The 21,651-nt window shown below is 41.2% G+C and overlaps 1 protein-coding gene across 1 annotated transcript in view; it reads left to right on the forward strand.

Moving 5' to 3' along the window:
* The window catches only part of EDIL3 (EGF like repeats and discoidin domains 3), a 247,658-nt gene that overhangs the window by 52,915 nt on the left and 173,092 nt on the right, over positions 1-21,651 (forward strand). Inside the window, exon 2 of the mRNA XM_083465367.1 lies at positions 20,688-20,816. Coding sequence (XP_083321493.1) covers positions 20,688-20,816 — 129 coding nt within the window. The remainder of the gene's footprint in view (positions 1-20,687; positions 20,817-21,651) is intronic.

Genomic DNA, 21,651 nt, shown 5'->3' on the forward strand with positions numbered 1-21,651 from the left:
GTCAACCTTTGTTTGTTTGTTTTTGGTAAACAAACAACTTTTCAAGGAACCTTATTCCTTAAATACCCATCATAAAATTAGAACAACTACTTATCCTCTCACCAAACAGAAATTGCTTATGTAATAGAAGAAATCAGATAGATAATTGGAACCAGCCAAGTCCAAAGGCAAGGAAGGACTGGCCTATGGCTCTAACCCACGGGTGTCAAACACAAGGCCCGCGGGCTGAATCCGGCCCGCCAGACCTCGTCATGTGGCCCGTGGCATCAAGGGCGAGGAAGCGAGCTTCTCGTCCTTTTTACTGGTCCCGACCCAGATTTTAGGGTCCGCACTCCGGCGGAGGCTCTCTGCCTTTCTAAAAAGTGACCCACGTGAACAGCCTTCCCTGCCTGCTTGCAGATAGGGCTCCAACCAACGCGTCCCAACGGCGCTGCCTACTGGCCGGTCCCGCAACTTTCGCCTCCTCGCGGGCCGGACAAAGAGGCTTTCTGCTCGCTCGGTCCAGTCCGGGGCTCGCTGCGGAAGAGGCGGTCCCGCGAAGCCGAGCTCGGAGCCGGCTGCCTCCGCCCCTCGGAGCCTCCCAGGCGCGGCTGCTCGAGGGGGCGGGTCGCACGCACAGCAACTTTTGGAGCCCAAGAGAGCCGCGGAGGCTGGCAGCGAGGGCAGGGAGCGAGAGCCACGCTTGGGACACCATTCACTCACTCGCTCGGGCCGTAAATAGAGGCCACTGCGGTGCTGCAGCTGGCGAGGAGATGGCCGGGGGCGCGGGCGGCGGGGCGAGGGGCTGGCTGGGGGTGGCTCTGGTGAGTAAATAGCGGGGCCGGCAGGCGGGGAAGGGAATGGCAGAGGCGGGTGGAGAGCGGGGACCAGGCGCAGATCCTGTAGCAGGCAGCGCGCCCCGGCTGGGCTGGGAGAGGCGAGGCTGCTGCCGGTTCAGCTGCGCAGAGTGGGGTGGAGGGAGGCGGGCGGGCGGTGTGCCACACCGCAAAGCAGGGGCGCCTCCCACCCTGAAGAGGACTGCGCCGGCATCTGGGCGGCTGGAGCAAAGTGGGAGCCTGCCAGCAACTTGGCTGCGGGAGCCTGGCTACGAAACACCGCCCCCCTCCCCACGCCAACACATCGGCTTTCTCCGGGCCGGAGGACTTGGTGGATAGCCCCCTCCCCGGGAGCAACTGCAGCAGCTCGGGGCCCCAGCAGGACATCCTGGCCACCCGCGCTCGCAGTGCCGCTGGGGCTCCCTTGCAGGGAAGAAACTGCTGCTGCCCAAACTGCAGCTCTGTATCCTCCGACTCCTGAGTGCGGCGGCAGGGCTGGGGGAAGCAACATTTGCTTCTGCTCTGCTCTGTTGGGACAGGCTCCTGTCTCCCCCATTGGAGCTCCAGTCTGCCTGGAAGCCCATCTCGTCATCTTTTTAAAAAATCATTATTATTTCTTCTTCTATTCTTATTTAAAATCATACTGGAATAGGTATATTAAATAGTGTATAGGTTCAAGACAACACACACCAGTGCCTATGGAAAAATAACTTTGAAAAAGTCCTACAGATACAACCGGCCCTTTGAGGGTGACCAAAAAGCTGATGCGGCCCCCGATGAATTTGAGTTTGACACCCCTGCTCTAACCTATGGCTCTAACAACTCAGCACACTGTTTCACATGATCCATGTTGTTTTACTTAATGTCTTGAATCTTGGGATATTATCTATGAACATCATATTAGTGTGGGAGAATCAGAAGCTTTCTTGAAGGGCTGGATTTACAAACCTTGCTGAGAAATGAATGCAGCATCCATTCACCTGCAATGAAACATAGACAAAGCAAAGCACTAAAATAAAAACCTTATAAAATAGCAGAGGCAGAGCCTTTGCTGGTGGGAAAAGAAATCTCAGTTGTTCATTTGGATTGAAAAAGCTCCGCAGTATCATGCCCACTATCCTCAACCAGATCTCAGTGCATTCAAAGCTCATGTTTGTATGGAAACGCTTTGCATATAGCCTGAGCACCTGAAAGTGAAAGGTCCTAGTCACTACTTACAGTAGCATGTATTTGTATGTTGTCACATAGGCTCTGATCACCCACCTTCCTTAAATATGTGGAAGCTGGTGAGGACCAACTAGTGTAACCCATGGTCATTGTTTACCCCAATGAATCCTTGAAAAAGACTTAGAGTTTTGCTGAAATGGGAGCCTGAGCCATTTATCGTCATGGAACTCTCTTTAATCTCAGATCTGCAAAGGAGCAAAAAGAAAAAATGGTTGAACGTAATTCATCACAATTTATTGAAACCTCGTCAGATAGAAATGCATAACCCTTTGAAAGATGGCACTGGTATTCTGCTGCTTCTGGTGTCCAGATTTCAATATTTTACCAAGGAGTAATTGTAATCACAGGGAGGAAGGGGTGTTCCCCGAAGGGTAATTTGCTAATAGCTTACCTTCCAACTGCCATTGCCACATTAATTTTTCAACTGTCGAGCCAACTTGCAGGCTCTTTTGCATTTTGAAACAAACCAGCCATTAACCTGAACAACTGTTTGTCTGTTTGTTAAAAGAACTACAAAGCTCATTTGTTCTCATATTTATCAGTTGGTGTCCCTGGGTGTCTTTGGCAAGATTTATGGCCCTGCTTCTACTTCGGTTGTGGTACCGTTTCAATTGTGGATAAACAGATTTGAACTTTGACAGTTTACAAATTGCTCTCTGCGTCAGAAAACTATTAAAGTGCTTTGAACAGAGTCACAGTTGGTTGTCAAACTGCCACTACTGTGTTTCCTCAATATTATCCAAGGGGAGAAATGGCAATATTTGGTTACCATGAAAATAGCATCGCCTTTTAAATAATAGTAGTACTGCTGCTGGCTCCCCCACCCCCCAGTAGTGCGTTATTTCATTCTTCTGGGTAATGCTTCTGTGACAGGGAATGAAATCACTAAGTGCTGGTTCTTCTGTAGCCAAAGCACAATTGTTCTCGCACAAGAGAAAGGTATCAGGAAATTTGGGGGAGCTCCCAAGTTTTACACAAGTACATTTTTTCAAGGAAAAATAGTCTAAGGTTGGGCAAAAACAGCCCAGTTGAGGACTGAGCATGCTCAGTAGCCACAAAAAGCTGAGTTTCTGTTGCAGAAGCAGAAGACAGGGTGGTGGAGAAATGGAGTGCCCTTGAAGAGGGCATGGTTGGCTGGTTGCTAGAAGAAGCATTCCACACCGCAACATTTTGCTGCAGATCCCACTTGTATGTATCCATGACTGTTCATTAGTGTGTGCTGGGCTTCTGGTGAGGTTAACCCTCCTCTCTTGTATGGTGCATTGGTGTTTCTTGTTCCTTAAATATGCACAGATCCCACTGAGGCACAAATCGGGGAGGGGGTGACTATTAAGGGACAGAACATAATCCTTTCCTATGACAGTTGGTTAATTAATGTGGTGTAGTGGTTGGAGTGTCAGAATAGAACTAGAAGTCCTGGGTTCAAATTATCATTCAGCCATAAAGCTTACTGAGCTAGTCAATATATTCCAGTTTAAGCTACTTCACATAATCATTGTGAAGATAAAATGGGGTCGGGACTATATATGCTGCCCTAAGCTTTAGGGGGGGGTGGATAAAAAAGTAATAAATAAAAGTTATAAATAAAATGTCTTTTAACTGTCTTTTAATGGCCTCATATTGAAACAAAAAGGTATTATTATTTATTTCTAATGGATAAGTTATAAATTATATAAATAAAAGAAATATTTATATACAGCTTGGAGAATTCAACTTTTCTTGCGACAATATTTTGCTTCATTTAATATTGAGCCCATGTTCAGATATAAACATGAAATGCATCTTGGCTGGCCAAGGAAGAAATGGAAATGTGATGGCTGTATGTTTCTTAGGGGCAAATATTTGCAGATATAATAAAACCGGATTATAGTGGTTCCTTTTGTACCAAAGGTGCAACAATGTTCAGATGTCAAGAAGTACCATACATTTCTGTGCTTGTACCACACCTGCTTAAGAAAATCTGTGCATGCCTTAATGGAATCCATTTTGAAGAGAGCATTCATGAATGTTTTTGTTAGATATTGATGTGAACTACACTATTTCTTAAAGCAATGGCAAAAGGCAGAAGACAGAGCACTAACAAACCTTTTCAAATAGTCTGACTCACATCAAGCAACCCAGGAGTTAAGATGGGAGCATATGGTATTTTGTGCTTTAGCAATTAAGACTGAATTCCAGCATTATGTAATATCTGTTCTTAATTTTTCCAACTGCATATTCAGACGAGTGCAATAACTCTTCTTAAGACGAGAGATAAAGTTCATTTAAATTTGCATACTCAAATTAGTGAAGCTCTCTTAAAACGCTAGTGCCCATATGACTTACTGCCAGTGAAATTGTGCAGAACAAAATAAATGTCACTTTTGAATCAACAATATGCCTCTCAATTTACATTTGTGCCTCTTGAGGGCCCATTTATTTTGAAATATTGAAGCCTAATTTGTTATACATTCTACTTGGTTTGATGCAACGACTTTCATTTTTAAAGGCTTCATTCTGAAGAAGCATTTATGTGAGCAACTAGTTTGTGCCGACATTGCTGGTGATGGGATTTCTTTTACCATAAAAGAACCAAGTGTATTTCATTTTATATAACCTCCAATATAGCATCACAGTTGCAGGATGTAAACACCATTAGGAAAGAGCTGAAAGAAAATTAGGCCTTATACAAAGAGCTATAATTATAAGACTAATTCTTGTGCCATTTTTGTGGTGATCTAATCTCTGCATTCAATTTCACATGCATGTAATCTCCAGATACTTTCCCAGCACAGTTTATCCAAAGACAAATGGTACTTTGAGCTTGTTCACACATACATGTTTCATATTGGATGACTGTAACATCAAGTAGTTTAACTTCAGAGTGTGAAGGAACTATCTATGATTTTTCATATTATCACATAATTTGAGGTGTTTTGTTTTGCCTTATATTTGCCTGCACAATCCATTAATATATATGCCCTAATAATACATATGAACTGATAAGTTCTTGCAGTTTATAATTCCATAAATTTGTGTTGTTTATCACTATCAATTCTTATGGTAAATCATACCATGGTTTATCATGGTATTTGAGAAACAAGCTCCATTTTCCTGCAGATTTGTCATCCGGGAGGCTGTTTTCCCCATACTTTTATTAAGTTTGTCAACTTAACTGTGTAAGTCATTTCTCACACCTTAGTAAGCCATGCAACTACAAAAGGAGATTCAGGATTTTCCCAGTTTTGACAGATTATCATTCTAGCTACCTTTATTAAATCAACTACAATTTCCAGGTTTTTCTCCAATATTGTACCTCTAAAATATACTAGTGCAAGGTGGAGGAGCCTGGCAGAAAACTAGTGTTTGTGGTTTTATTATGTAAGAGTTACAACAGTGTTATCTATTGTTTCAATAAATTGAAACCCATGCTTGTTACAGTAACTGCTTCCTGAAAACTCCATGCACACTCCATGCACCCAAGATGGTGTGTGTGTGTGTGTGTGTGTGTGTGTGTGTGTGTGTTGCCTTCACCAACGTATAGAATGGTTGAAAATGTATATATATTACAGTGCTAGAGTTCACATACCCAATTTTGAGTCATCAGACATTCAGTAATCTTAATGAGAAATCACATATATTTGAGAACTGGGACATTCGCAGGGAAACCAAAATGCTTGTTTACAAAGCTATTGTACTACCAACCTTACTACAATATATGCTTGTGAAACATGGACCACTAATAAATGCCATCTCCAACTCCTCGAAAGATTCCATCGACGGTGTCTCCGAAAAATTTTACACATCACTTGGGAAGACAGGCAAACTAATGTCAGTGTAATGGAAGAAGCAAAGATCACCAGTGTTGAAGCAATGATTCTTCAACATCAACTTCATTGGACTGGTCATGTTGTGCGGATGCCTTCCATAGCAACTACTCTATTCCGAACTTAAAAATGGAAAGCGTAAGGCTGGTGGTCAACAAAAGAGGTTTAAAGACTGTCTCAAGGCAAATCTTAAAAAATGTAGTATAAACACTGACAACTGGGAAACACTGGCCTGCAAGTGCTCCAGTTGGAGAACAGCCTTTACCAAAGGTGTCATGGGCTTTGAAGACACTCGAACTCAGGACGCAAGGGAGAAACATGCTAAGAGGAAGGCACGCTTGACAAATCCACAACGTGATCAACTCCCACCCCGAAACCAATGTCCCATCTGTGGAAGGACATGTGGATCCAGAATTGGCCTCCACAGTCAACTTATGGACTCATTGTTAAATTCTAACTTCACTATGGATTAAGATAAATAACAGAACTTTGTTCTTTCAGTAATCACAAAGGTTGTTTTTTGTAAAAACACTTTTTATAGTTTTGTAACTCCTCCAAATCACTATATTAGTTTTTCCTTGAACTATAATGCAGCCCTTTGCCTGACAGCAAAGGGCAATCAGAGGGGGGGATGCAATTCAGCCATTCTACATAAATAATGCAGCACATCATGATGGTAAAAGTCCATCAATCCATGTCAAGAATGCAAACTTGCAGTAAGATTATAAAAACACTCTAGTGATAGAAAGGCAACTGAGGATGTTTTGTTCAAGCAGAAATGTGGAAGAAAAATGTCTCCAAGGATTGCATTACCATACTTTAATTATAAAATCTATGCAGAGATGGAAGACTATAACAGCCTATATTATAATTCTGTGAGGTGTGATTCATGCAGTGCCTCCTTTGTATGTTTACACAGAAGTGAATCCCAATCTGCCCTTGTGAGTATAGCATCACAACTTTACAGCTCAATCCTCTGCTTGTTTAGACAGAAGGATATTCTGCTATGTTTAATGGGGCTTACTCTCTAGAAAGTGCGAGCAGAATTACAGCCAAGGCCAGATTATCCAAGCTCCATCTGCTGTCTACTTTGCTAACTCTTGATGGGCAATTTCAAAGCCCTTCCTCTCCCTTCTTAGGTTTTTTTGGGACAACCTTTCGGATAAAATCATTTCAAATAGTGGAGTGTCTGTTGACAGCCCTTCAAATAGAGGCTTGTAAAAGTAGAATATAGAGTCAACCTATTAAGAATGCCAGTTGTCTATAGTTACATAGTTTTGTCTTAGAGAATGGAGAAATTTTTCAGAAATGGAGGGAAGTTTCTTGAGGATAAAAATAGCTCATTATGGATTAATCTATGTTCCTACCACTATGAACTCCTTAGAGGAAGGGCAGCAGCAAGAGGATGGTTGTTGTCGTGGTGGTGGTGGTTAGCAGATATACATATATCCAATACCTGCCACAAATATGGATATTTGCCACATTTAAAACCACCTCATTTAGCATCAAAGCATTTATATGGTGATCATGAATGCTGGATGTCCTTGGTGCCTGACAGGCAAAACGTCAGTGTCACCCTCTTCTTGCTCTGGTGGAAACAGGCATCCTGTATTCATTACACTGCTGCAATCTACTATTTTGTATTGGTGATAATGTACCTCAGTGACTGATAGCCAAGTTGAGGACAAGGAGAATGGCTGACAAGAAGAAAACAGTCAACATAGCTATGCTGGTTATTTTCTTCTTCTTGGTTACAGCTCATGGTTAGTGAGGAAAAGTCTTAGCCAGAAGACCAGGTTTGTATGATATGCTAAGCTTAGCTCAATGCAACAAGGAAACAAAAAGGCCAAGGAAGGGAGTAAAGCAGCTGCAAGTTCTTCTCTGAAAGCCTACACATTTGCATGCTCCCAGTAAGCCATGGTTTGGCTTACTGCTGAACTATGTTAGCTGCTCTGGAACAATTATGGGTAGATTCTAAGGGTGTTCCTATGCCTCCCACCAAAGAAAAGAATTCACTGAGTGCATGACAAGGAAGTGGACTTTATCCCTTTGCCTTCGCTGGTACATTCATGGGACCTTTCTCATTATGTTTCCATGGAAAGTGGACATATCAGTAGTGAAGTGCATGGCCAATGGGTATTTAGTCTATACATGTAGCGGAACATGCTATCATGTCTAATAAATCATCCTTCTTGATGAATATGTGTTGTGGCTGTATCATCTGGACAGGTATTCTAGAAAACAGTTGCTCATAAGTTTTAATGCCACAGGCTATATTTATGCTTAGTCATGGAAGTACCCTCATATTGATTGATCTTGTGATCTGTATAGGCTGCTATAGATAGCTGTTGTTATCTAAAAGCCCTAGGTTCACATAATCCTTTGCATATTTACACTGGCATACCCACCCACCAAAAAATCATTGCCACCTAGTTGTCTGAAAAAGTTTGCAACCTTTCCATCAATAGTATAATAAATGTTGAGCTGTAGAGACACATGACCTGCATGCAATCTAGATAGGAGTACAAAGTGCTAACCAAATATAATCTGATGCATTGATTGTTATGGGAAAGTATTATTATTATTAGAATAGAATATTTGAACATGCTTTTGAGATGTAGGTTGGAGAAGGAGAGAGAGTTCAGTTTTGTAGGCTGAAATCCTATGTACACTTACCTAGAAGCAAGCCCCATGGAACACAGTGAGACTTCCCAGTAAATGTGCATAAGAATTTGCTGTAAGATGCTTAGTGAGCCCAGAAAAGTGGCATGGCTGCAGTGTTTAATTGGCTCTGTGCCTGACACAGCAAAGCGTTGTTGGTAGGAAAGGGTGGGGGAATAGATTCACAGTTTTGGAGAGCAACAGTCTATAGGATTTTTGCACAATACCTTCAGAGCTGGAGTAGTCTATTTGTGCAGGGGGAATTGGAATTTTAGCAGCCACAATAATTCTCTCACTCTGCTGTAGTTTTTTGGGAGGGAGAGAGTGGCTATGGACTTGAAAGCTAGTTATTACATTCTTCCTCTTAAGGGTTATGGATCATTCATATTTCAGGATCTCTGTAATGTTAGCTACTTATATAGGACAGAATTTGAACTTTCATTTTTTATGTTTTTTGGGGTAGGAAAAACTGTGTCAGTTACAATAATGTGTTTAAAGTAGGAAAAACGCTTCTGAAAGCAATCGAGCAGCAGCAAGCAAAACATGCAATGGAAAATGGAACAGCAACCTAATATAGATATGTCAATTTTGTTTTCTCAAAATAGTGTGATGTTATTTGCTATGCACACACTGAAAACTGAAATCCTTTGTAGGGATAAGAAGCTTTAATTCCTGTTGTGTAATACTGACCAGTTTTCCAATTCTACCTTTAATAATAATTTTATTATTTTTACCCCACCCATCTGGATGGGTTTCCCCAGCCCAGCCACTCTGGGCGGCCTTCAGCATATCTTGAAACATAATAAAACATCAAACAATAAAAACTTCCTGATGCAGGGCTGCCTTCAGATGTCTTCTAAAAGTGATGTAGTTCTTTATCTCATCTACATCTGAAGTGAGGGTGTTCCACAGGGAGGGCGCCACTACCGAGAAGGCCCTCTACCTGGTTCCCTCTAACATTGCTTCTTGCAGTGAGGGAACCAGCAGAAGACCCTTGGAGGAGGACCCCACTGTCCGGACTAAATGATGGGGAAGGAGACACTCCTTCAGGTACACTGGGCAGAGGCTATTTAGGGCTTTAAAGGTCCACACCAACACTTTGAATTGTGCTCGCAAATGCACTGGGAGTCAATGAAGATCCTTTAGGACCAGTATTATGTGGTCCCAGCAGCCACTCCCAGTCACCAGTCTAGCTGCCGCATTCTGGATTAGTTTTAATAATTTAATTTTAATAATTTAATTTTAATTTTGTTTTTAATAATTTATTTTTAATAATTAAAATGATGGGACTAGATACAAAACTAATTATACTGAAAGCGCAATAAGGCCTTTTGTGCTTGCCGTGTGTTCCCTCACAATAGCTGTGCCTGCACACAGGGCTAAGCTAGAAATCCTGGTTAAGACGGGATAGACATGCATCATTAGCACTCAGTCCCTTTATAGAAGCTTCATTCCTTCCTTATTATGAGCAGCAATACAAGCAAGGATTCAGCCTCCAACCATAGCCTCCCATTACATGTGAACAACCCAGTGACTTTAAATCATGCCAGGATATGAAACCATGCTTTACAGTTGGCTTAGGGTTCTTTCAGTTGACCTGTTTATTGAACACTCTTCCTGATTTGTTTGCAGGGAGGTTACACAATGTTGGCTTTTTAATGACATTCATTCTGATTTGTTAATAGGAAGGCGAGATGATACTGTGTCAAAGCAAGTGCTATCACACACTTCCCAATGAATTTTCACATCACTTGCCTTATTGCAAAAAGTCTGATCTTTTGGAGAAGCAGGTTTCTTGCACAAGACCTCCCAGTCAACTGCAATTTACTGACAAGTGATTGAATCCCAGCCAAAAATACTGACAGCCTGGAAGTGCTCTTATTGTCATGTTTTGAAGCCATTACCCACAGTTTCTGGGTTTTCATGGTATGGGAAGCTATAAATTCTGAATCCTAGCTTGTTCAGCAACTCATGCAAAGGGAGGCACAATGTGACTGTACCTGCATGCAGCTCTTGCCTGCCTTGGCTCGTAAAATGCAATTGTGGCTTCATGTTGCATGTGAATGCAGGCAGTGTAATGAAGGCCAGTGCTTTCTGTTTGCCAGGTGGCAAAAGTGACATTTTAAGCCTGAGCCCCTGAACATTCTGGGCCTGAAGCCAACAGCACCACAAGTCTGAAAGCACAGTATGGTCTCCACCGTATGAAGAGTATGGTATTGACAGAAGACCCAGTAGCACAAATCCTTTTTAAAAAAAATATTTTATTAAATTTTCAAATACACAATAAGAGATGTACATACAAAAATCCTTTCACCAAAGAAATAACAAACAAGAAAACCAGAGCGAGTACACCAACAATCAATATGGAAAAGAAGAAATAAAAAAGGAAAAAGAAAAAATTAAAGAAAAAACCCAGCCATTCAAAACATTTTTTATATAACTATCTGGACTTCCTCACCTCTCCTTTACCCTGCATTATTTATAATAAAAATATCAGCAAATTATTACCTTGTTTCATACCTTATTTTGTACTTTTCAAATGTTATACTTCTAAATTTAAAGTAGTTTTTATCAGTTACTCATACCTTAGGTTTAAGCATAATATTGCTTTAAAATTCGACCTTTTCTTACTTATGACTTAATTTTCTATTTCACAAAATCTATTTGCTGGAGCTGAAGTTTTTTGAGTCGTGCAAGTTCTTAACATTCATACAACTTATATTGTTTTTGTAAATAGTCCTTGAATTTTTTCCAGTCCTCTTCCATTGTTTCTTCTCCCAAATCTCGGATTCTGCCAGTCATTTCAGCCAGTTCCATATAGTCCATCAATTGCGTCTGCCACTCTTCCAGTGTGGGCAAATCTTGTGTCTTCCAGTGCTTTGCAATAAGTATTCTTGCTGCTGTAGTCGCATACATTAAAAAAGTTCTGTCCTTCTTTAACACTTTCTGGCCGACAATGCCCAAGAGGAAGGCCTCTGGTTTCTTAACAAAGGTATATTTAAATACCTTTTTTAACTCATTATAGATCATTTCCCAGAAGGCCTTCACTCTTGGGCAAGTCCACCAGAGGTGAAAGAATGTCCCTTCAGCCTCCTTACATTTCCAACATTTATTATCAGACAGGTGATATATTTTTGCAAGCTTGACTGGGGTCATGTACCACCTGTATATCATTTTCATAATATTTTCCTTCAGGGCATTACATGCCGTAAATTTCATTCCAGTGGTCCATAACCTTTCCCAGCACAAATCCTGATGGTACATACCACGTAGTCCATTGGTCAAATTATAGACAGTAAGTTAGGCAGCTCTTTGTGCCAGTTTCTGACACTCTCAAACATCCTAGCCAGAAATAATTCAAATAGCTGTGTGTAATGTAATCCCAGCATAAAATGAGACAAGGTTTCCAGAAACAGAAATCTGGTGCTCATTCATCCTCAAACCCACCAAGACTGCTTGGCTCCTGACACAGATTGACTGTGTAATTGAACAACATGAACTCAGGAACATTATCTTATGCCCAAGATTCCTATTTAATTTTAATCAGATTTTCCATATGGGTTTGCACAAGCAGCATTTTCTTTTGCCAAATTAATTATTAACATTGCTGGGAACAGAATTCCCTGAGCATCTTCCACTTACGTTGGTAATAATTGGGTCCACAACATCTTTTTTTCCCCCTCCCTAAAGACATATCAAATTGATCTCTCTAAGGTTGACCTCTAGCCACCTTTTCTCCCCAAAGAACACTGTGAACAGCATGAAACGTACGCAAAGAGTGCCAAGGAAGAGCAGAAAAGCAGATGCTTTCAGATATGGAAAGGCAGGTCATTGGTTCTCTGCTTGAACCAACATGCAGCTCCCTCAGATGCTTAATTGGCAGGATAGGACACAGAACAAACACGAAGCAGGCGCATGTGTGCCAATTTTCAAAATGACCTACTTCCCTAACACCTGGCAGAGTTCCCCCCCTTCTTCCTGTTCATTTGGAAAGGAGACAGATTCAATGCAGGCAATCTTAGTGCTGAAATCATGGCTCTAAAATTAAAACAGCAGACGTGGCTTTCTGAATCTTTGTGCTGTAGGAGGCTGGTGGTGCTTGGATGTCTGCAGCCTGTTTGCCCTCCACCCACAGCGCTTCGTAACACTCCTCTGCAGAGCCAGGCAGACCTGATTAATAATTTATTTATTATTTTAAAAAGCCCTACATTATAGCAGGCACTCATTAAGCTAGATGAACATGCATCTCATGGCATTCCTTAGAAACATTAGATACAAATGATATATATATATAATTTTACACATAGAAATCTAAGGTCTGAGTGTACCATGCAAACAAAAATATTTTGGCCTACATGTCATGTTTCTGGATACAATCAGACTCATGTTAAAGGTGTAAGAGCCGTTACCCAATTGAATGCAATATTTGCTGATTCATCGGATGATTGGTTAATTGCTTTGAGTAGCATAAACCTGAGTATAAATATCACTGTAGAAAGAAGGCATACTTTTTTAGGATTATAGAGGCATGTGTCAGAGAGAGGAGTGCTCTCTCTGAGATGGCACCTCCTGCTACACTACAGTACTTACAAGTTTTAGAAAAATGTAATTGATGAAACTTTGAAACTTTGTAAAGCTGACATGGGGAATCTTTGGTCCATTGCCAAATGTCATCAGGTGCCTGGTGTAACCCAGCCTGCTTTGGGCTCTCTGGACTTCAGTGTCATCTGGCTCTAGTGAAATTATTATTATTTTTTCTTTTTAAAAAGTGGGAGGAAAGCCTAAGGCACTACTTGAAGCAGTGCAAGGCTCTTTGATCTCAGCTGGCTCCACCCCTGGGTGGAGAGGAAAAGCTTTGTGCCACTGCTTGCAGCCTCTGAGCTGGCTGCACTTCCTGGAAGGTGGCCCAGAGGGACAGAGCATGTTTCTGAAGAAACTCCAAGAGCAAAAACTGGACAGGAGTTCTGGGGAGAAAAAGGAAGGTTGGGGAGAAGGTGAAGGAAGCAAGACAACTGGACAAAACCTGGTGCTGAATGAAGTGGGATAGGGGGCTCGTGCTCATCTTAGCATGCAGCAAAGAACCAGAATACCCCCTGCCTCTGTGAACTCTGATTTCCAACCCACTCGCTCTCAACTTCAAAGCACAAACTCAGCAAGAAAGCAGCCTTCTTATGTTTTGAGGGACAGCACATGCAAGGCAGGAGTGGGGAATGAGAAGAGGATGGCTGGAAAAGACCCACAGAGAAATGGGGTGGCAGGGAGAAGTCAGAAATGACTACATCCTCCGTATAACTTTTGCTCTGCCCCTCTCTCCTGATTACTCTTTCCTGTGGTCAACGAACCCAGTTCTATGGTAAGAGAATCTGGTGGGGAGCATTGTGGTCTTCTGTGTGACAGCACCACCATTTGTTTTCTTCTCTTCCTCAGCTGGTTGTTAGTCTTGCCAAAATTGGCAGCACCACATTGCATGCTGCACACCGCAATCTCTTGATTAGGAACACTGGATGCAACAGTAATCAATTGCCACCATCTAGATTCAAGCTCTGCTGAAATTAATTGAGATTACAGTGCTTGGTATATTGTGCCAAACATGCATTGGACTATATGCATTAACTGTGCTTTTAAAATGTGCTACAAGTGTCCTGTTAGCATGCAAATTATTCTATTTATTATACTGGTTACCTGTTAGTGCACAGTGGTGTAATTACATATGGATAGGTGGGTGTAATGGGTGATATATAACAAACATTTATTTTCTTGTAAAATAATATGCATGAGTAGTTAGTGTTTATATTGATGGTGAGGTAGTTGCTAGATGGCTATCCATTGTTAAGCTGATTGCTTGCTAATAGGGATGATCAGTTGATGTTTCCTCAATGGAAGCTAATGAGGGGAGATGTTTTACTAAATGGGTAATTTACCTGAAGGAATCAGGTTTGAGACCAGTGCTTTGCAAAGGAGAAGGGGGGCGAGGAAGAGAGAGAATGCTGTTGTAGTTTAGAGACAAATACAGAGTTAGAGATCACTGTGAGTCCAGTTGGGCTGAGATTAGGCTGGGGAACTGCAAAGGTTTATGCTGCTGATTTGGGAAACCTGAAGCAGGATTAGAGGTTATGCTGCTTAATGAAGGCTTCTATTAGCTTTGCTTGTATATTTGTAAATCAAACAGACGTGTACAAAATGACATAAGTCTCCTGTGCCTTCTTACATAGGGGAAACTACCGGTAAACCCTGTAGTCTTACCAGTGGTCTTCTTGCCACCTACTGTAAATCACAATGCTTAAGGGGGACAGTGTGATATATTTTTTCCTTGGAGGGAAATGGGAGCTGGTGTATGAACAGCATTCCTGAAAAAAAGAAATCAGAGCATTGCAACAATGACTGGCAGAAGAAATCACAGCAACCTTGAAGGGGAGAATGGAAATGGAATGTCATGGGATTAGTGTCATGTTTGAACAGCAGCTAAAAGGTGTTGAAGTTCACTCTGAGGACCAACTGTGGAGACCCGCTTCATGCCCCCACCCATGTAGTCAGTGAGTGGCCGGCAAGCTTGAACTGTGGAGTATTGCAGCCAGGGACTGAGGCTCAAGAGGACTTGTCTATCCAAAAGCCTGTCAGCAGTGGTGAAACAAAAAGGTGGAGGAAACAGACCCATGAATTAGAAAAGCCACAGGGAAAGGAAACTGCAAGAGGTGAAGCAAGGAGAAATGAGGCCCACAGCCAAAAAGACAGGACCAAGTGTAGTGTGAAACTATAGGGAAGGAAGGCCTTTATAGACTTTTTAAAAAGTCCTCCAGTTATTCCCTATGCAAACCTTAGAGCAGGGAAATCAGGCTCCTACAATCCAGGAGCCCATAAGTTATGGAGAGTGGGAAAACTGGATGCATCTGTTTGTAATCATACATATGTATAAATTATTGGGAGACGAGAATCTACTGGCAGCAGGCTTGAATGGGTTAGCACCGGTGGTCTGGCAGCAAGGTTTTGGAACTACAGTTTGGTCCAGGGCATGATTAAGATTGGGCTAGGAACTAATCCAGGAAAGGAAAGGAAAGGCAAGGCAAATAAAGGACACTTTGCAGAACTGGCAGTCATCCTGAACTGAACAACATCGATGCTCCTGCATAATTTACCTCCCGATTACAGGCAAAGTTTCTGAGACTTGCAAAAAGCTTTTGATCTGCAGTTTGAACCTGGGCAGAGGAGGAACTTGGGCCCTCTGCATAACTGTGGGCAAATATAGCCTGCAATCCTATACCCACTTACCTGAGAGTAAGCACCATTGAACTCAGCAGGACTTGACTTTTGAGCAAACATGCTGGAGATTGTGTTAATAGGTTTGTGGGTACAGTACACCAAGATGCATGCAGTGTGTGGCAGGAAGAGAGCCTAGCTCTTTAATGAGAAGTAATTTGGCCCTACTTTTATGCCTCCTATGTACTCCCAAACTCTGAACCTTCCTTGAGAAGTAGAAGGCTTTCTATGGGCAGACCTCAGGTTTGGAACCTAGCATATCTCCTCCTTTCTGACAATTCCCTCCAGGTGCAGGAGATGCAGGTCTCTGTTGTGGAGGGGTTCAGTGCTGGATGTAATGAGGGTATGTACTCTGAGAGCATAGGCTGCAAACCTCCTGACTCTGGGATCCCTGGTGCAAGAGTAGAGATGTCAGAGAATTCTGCTGTAAGCTCAGATATGGAAATTTTGTGTAATTGCTCAGTGTTCAGGAACGGAATTCCTTGAAGCAAATGCAATCCACATTTGTTCACAGAAGGTTTTTCTTTTTTAAGTCCGCAGATTATAAGTAATTAATGTCATTTTTTTGACATTTCACTTTGATATTTCATAACACTGTTATCAAGAAGCTCGCTAGAGGTTTGGAACCCTCCAGGGAGATGGCTAACTGATGGGTTGTTAGCTGCTTGATTTACTTTGAAAAAGAACACACAGGGAAGTGAATATCACAAGGTATTTGTTTCTGGATAATAGAGGGCCTGTTAAGGTGTTAGAAAGTCATTGATGTGTGTGTATATATAGGTGCCTCTTTGCTTTGCTGTTTGTTGCCAAAGGCAGCCCATATGCACTAAAACTACAATCCTAACTATGGCTACTCAGAAGTAAATCACATTGACTTCAACAATGCTTACTCCAGGTAAACGGGGTTAGAATTTCATCTTAATCTGCTTCTTATTGTTAATTTTAGGAGGGAAATGGAATTCATCACTCATTTATGAAAGGATCATGCAATCTTTGGGTTAGCAAAGAAGTAGATTATGAAATCTTTTAGAGAGATTCAGTTCACTTCCAGCATTTGCTGAGTTGGGAGCCAAGCCACATGGCTCCTTCTTCACTTGCTCCAGGAAGTAGGAAGAGCAAAAAGGAGACTGAGAGGGTGGGGAGCAGAGGCTGCTGAGAGCATGCTAAGCCACACCCACTCTGGTAACTTGAGCTCAGGACTCAGGATAACCCTTTCATGCATGCAAGTGTCAGTCAGTAATTGTATACATAAGAAGGAGGAGGAGGTGGTGGTGGTTTGTACCCCACCCATCTGGCTGGGCCTCCCCAGCCACTCTGGGTGGCTCCCAACAGAATTAAAAGCACAATAAAATATCAAACATTAACAACTTCCCTAAACGGGGGATAATGCAACAGAGCCAGCCTCCTGACTGTGATGTCACTGCTGTTTGCTGAGTAACTATCCTTTGTTAAGCTGACTGCTTGCTAATAGTCAGATTTGTTTGTCTTATGCTATGCTGAAACCTGCCCTCCAGTTTAAGTTTTCTTTCAGTGTGAAAGAGGCTTCCATTTTTCTACCTCCTTCTCAAGGTACTTAGGATTTGGTGGGTAGGATTTGGATGCAGTTTCTCATTAATTGATGGGAAATGGTGGGTTGTTTTTTGGCAGAGCACTAGTTTAGCTGATATTTCCACAATGGGAATGAATTCAGGGGTGAAATTTTAGGACAATGAGCTGCAGTTTTTATCTTTGGATAAAATAAAGCAATTGGGGATTTGAATCTGGACAGAGAAAGAGAGAGGCTGATAACTATAAGTATAGCCAGATAGGAAGCAGCCTGCCTTGGAGGCTGTAGGAATCCACACTAGTGCTTTGGGACTCAACCATTTTGCTGCTTCCTGTGGGAGTAATTTTGCTTTTACTGTGCTTTGCTTGTATATGTTTGTAAATAAAACATATTACATCATAAGCCTCTGGTGCTTTCTCATCCAGAGGAAATTACATAATTCTGGACCTCTCAGCACTTAAATAGGTAAGAAACTCTATTCCTAATAAGAGGAAGTGAATTTTTAAAATAGCAAATTAGACACATGCATGCACAAAGAAAGGGAATTCAGCTGGTAAAATGCATGAGCTAGTCTCAAACATTTTTGATATTATAAAACAAGACTATGAAAGTAGGATAGAGAAGCACATTTGAAATTTGCAACTCGTCATGCAATTTAAAATCAGAGTGACATCTGACATCAAAGTGCTTAATCAAACTCCCGTGAAGTCAAAGTGATGCTATTCAGAAAGATGCTTTCCTGCTAATATGAAGCTCTGCATGACAGCTGTCCAATTTGAAATGCTTTTACTGCCAAAATTGTATGTCATATTCAGGACACAAAGTTTTCTTTGCAAAGCAAAATTAATTTATTTAAAAATCCCGCCAGTGAGGATGACAGGTGCATCAATTTGAGTTTCTCAACCCCCCACTCCAAAAAATAAAAATACTTATTTAAATATCAGTCATCAGGCTCTGCCTTATCACAAGTAGCATAATTTTTCACACACTAAAACCTTTAGCTTGATTTTTTTTTTTGAGGGGGGGGGCCTTTCAGAAGAAGAAAGCTCCATAGCTGTAAAAGAATTAACAGGAAAGTCACTCTGCATTTTCTATGCCATATAGCAAGTTTTCAGTTTGGGCAGAACTTCCACGGAGAAGGGAGTCATCTAAGTGTTCCAATTTTTGAGGTACTGATCACTGAGTAGACATACTTTTTCCATTCCAGCACTTCCATAGGACACAAACTGGAAAATATCCAGCATTGTAGGGGGCTGCTTGGTGGCATGCCAGGCCACTGGTTCTGCAAGGCGATTAATCTGCTGTGCTGGCTGAAGGTGATGGGGGCTGTAAACCATAACATAGCTAGGGAGCACCAGGAAACGCTGCTCTAAGATTTCATCAGCTGCCCTTCTAGCCTTTTCACCTGAGAAATTTAAAATCGGAAGCCAGGTTTAACTTGGAGTCCTTTCAGTGAAAGGTGTGTGTGCTTCCATTAGGCTGGATGGTTCAGAGCAGTTTGGCAACCTCCCAACAAATAAGTTCATCATAAATTGTAAAGTTTATGTTGTAAACTGCCCTGTGATGTTCAGGTGAAGGGTGGTGTATAAAATTAAAAATTAATTAATTGTAATGGTCAGTAGGCCAACAATTGACATACTAAAATCAGAATTTTCTAGATATTTGTCTATAATAATCTTCTGAGCGGTGGCGAATCAAATATGGAATTCCTTCCCACTAGAGATCTGATTGTGTTCTCCCCCCTGGTTTTCTTTAAGTTAAAATCTAGACATTGAAATATAGTTTTTTGAGCCATTTATTGCTGCTTCTGCACTATATTTTCATTATTTATTGTATTTTATAGCATATTGGTTTTATTATTTTACATAGTTTTATTTGTGTGATTATTGTTAGATGCCCTGGGCTTCTACAGAAGGAGGGTGGAATATAATACCAATACATGATAACATGCAGAACTTAAAAACCAGGGAAAATTATACTTGTATGTGTTTTTATACTTGTATTTTTATATATTTGCACCTGTTTTGCTCTTTTATCAACAATCAGAAAATGAATTCAAATATGCAAATTAGATAAAGGAACTATTGGGAGGAGTGAGGTAGGGGGATTATTGGTTTATGGGGGTTTTTCTTCTGTTTTGTGTTTTTATCTTGTATTTTTATGTTGTCAATGACCATGAAATCTATGGATTTGGGGCAGTATACAAATTCAATGAATGAATGAACACTGTAGCTAAAGCATAAAGGGACAACTCTTCCCAAAGGAGTTGGAGTCAAAGGAGCTTCCTCTGTCAGGAGGTGCCTCTAGATCCAACTCTATAATTCTAAGGTATATTTTTACAACCCTGAAGAGCATGAAATTGTAGAATTAAAAAAGACTGGGCATTGCAATATTTGTGTGTGTCTTGAAGGGAAGTGCCCTTGAAATGTTCACACACACACAGATCCTTTATATCTGGCAAGGTGTATGTGAATTTTATTCGGGACCACATTATTTAAGTACACAAAGAAAGTGGGAATCCATCCTAATGGTGTATAGGTCTTGGGGAAGGTCTTGGGAGGGGATGGTTGTTAAGTTGTAGAAAAATCCAAAGGAGATTGCTATTCTTTGCTAACAAGTATCCCAAACACATTTGGAAGGAAGCTCACAGAAATAATATCAGGATTTCCTTCGCTCAACCCCATCCACAAACACATATTTAGAACAGTGCATCTGGATATCGCCTTTTTTTTTTTTTTTTTTTTGCTTTAGGTCTGCATAAAATGCTATTATGATGCTTTGTTGTTGCACAAACTTTCTTTGGGAATCCATATTTCTATTGCTTTGGGAATCTATACCTTGGATCATGTTATCTCTTGTTATTGAAGAACAATCTTCTACCTGTTCTTATCCTAAACCAGGTGCCTCCATGTGTTTTTCTCTACAACTGCAGTTACTCCTGGTTATTGGCCACACTGGCTAGAGCTGATAAGAACTAATGTCCTGCATAATCTGAGGTCACCAGAACGGACAAGGCTTGAGAGGATTCTAAGTTTTAGCACTAGTTTCCAATAACTGGTTGTTGGTTAATGTTGCAGAGATGAAAACACATCCATTTGCTTCCACTCCTTTAAAATTGTTTCCACAAGAATACAACTCTTTATGCCATGATAATTGAAGGGAGCATCACTTTTCATGAAGGTTGTTCCCGTAAAAGTCCTAACAGAAACTTATCAAGAGAATACTGCAGAACACTTAATAGTTCATTAGATAATTTGTTGCTAGGGAATACTGTATCTGTTCTTAACTATCAATAAACTATATTTTCAGCAGCATTCATCATGATTTTGAAAACTATATATTCAAAAGATTGTGAGAAATCCTTTCTTTGATTCACAGGGGATATATGCGACTCCAACCCCTGTGAAAATGGAGGCATCTGTTTGTCTGGATTGGATGACAACTTCTACTCTTGCGAGTGTCCTGATGGCTTCACAGATCCCAACTGTTCTAGTGTTGTGGAGGTTGGTAAGTGCAAACTAAACAAAAAAAAAGCAATAATTTCTGGAGTGTCCAGTTCATTTCTCAATCTTTAAATGTGTCACATGCATTTTTGCAGTGCTCAGGGCATTATTTTGTTCACTACTAACATCTGGGTCTTAGTCTTTCAACGCTGGACCCCTCATCTTACACATCTGTAAGAATCTATTCTGGTGGATGGAGTTGTGATACTAATTACCTCATTCACCTGGTATTATGACTTATCTACAATTACTCAGTATAGCCATCTGGAAATAAAATGAAATAATCTTTGTGTGATAGCTCCTCTGCCCTAGGGATATAATATATTGCATGGCTGGCCATGCAAATCACACATGTTGCATGTTGGATTTCTGTGATCATGACTACCAGAAATCACCACTGCTTATATTGAGAATCTCAGTATCATGCAGGAAACAGACCTGGCAAGGTTTGCTACAATTTATACCCACAGCATAGAGAAACAATCACGTGGAGACTATTTCTATGGCACTCTATGTATGTGTCATAGCGTGCGAAGAGGCCTTTAGAAACTGTTGATGCCAGACCAATAGACCCAAATGAACGGTTTGATAGCAGAGATAACAGCTCAGAAATAAGAATGGGTTAAACAAAGTACAGGTAGAGTATTAGCATTTCAAAGATGTTGGATGATTTTGTGGACTGCATATAGCAGTTATCAGGAGGCCGCAGGCGGCATCACATTACTGGAATTATTTTAAAGCCACTTCCTATCTATGTCCAGTGAGTGGAAAGAAGCTTTTATGGAATAACAAAACTAATGCAGTTGGTTTGTGAGGCAAATGAAGCATTGCAACCCAGT

This window comes from Podarcis liolepis (assembly GCF_965112155.1).
Source record: "Podarcis liolepis genome assembly, chromosome: 11".
Classification (NCBI taxonomy): Eukaryota; Metazoa; Chordata; class Lepidosauria; order Squamata; family Lacertidae; genus Podarcis; species Podarcis liolepis.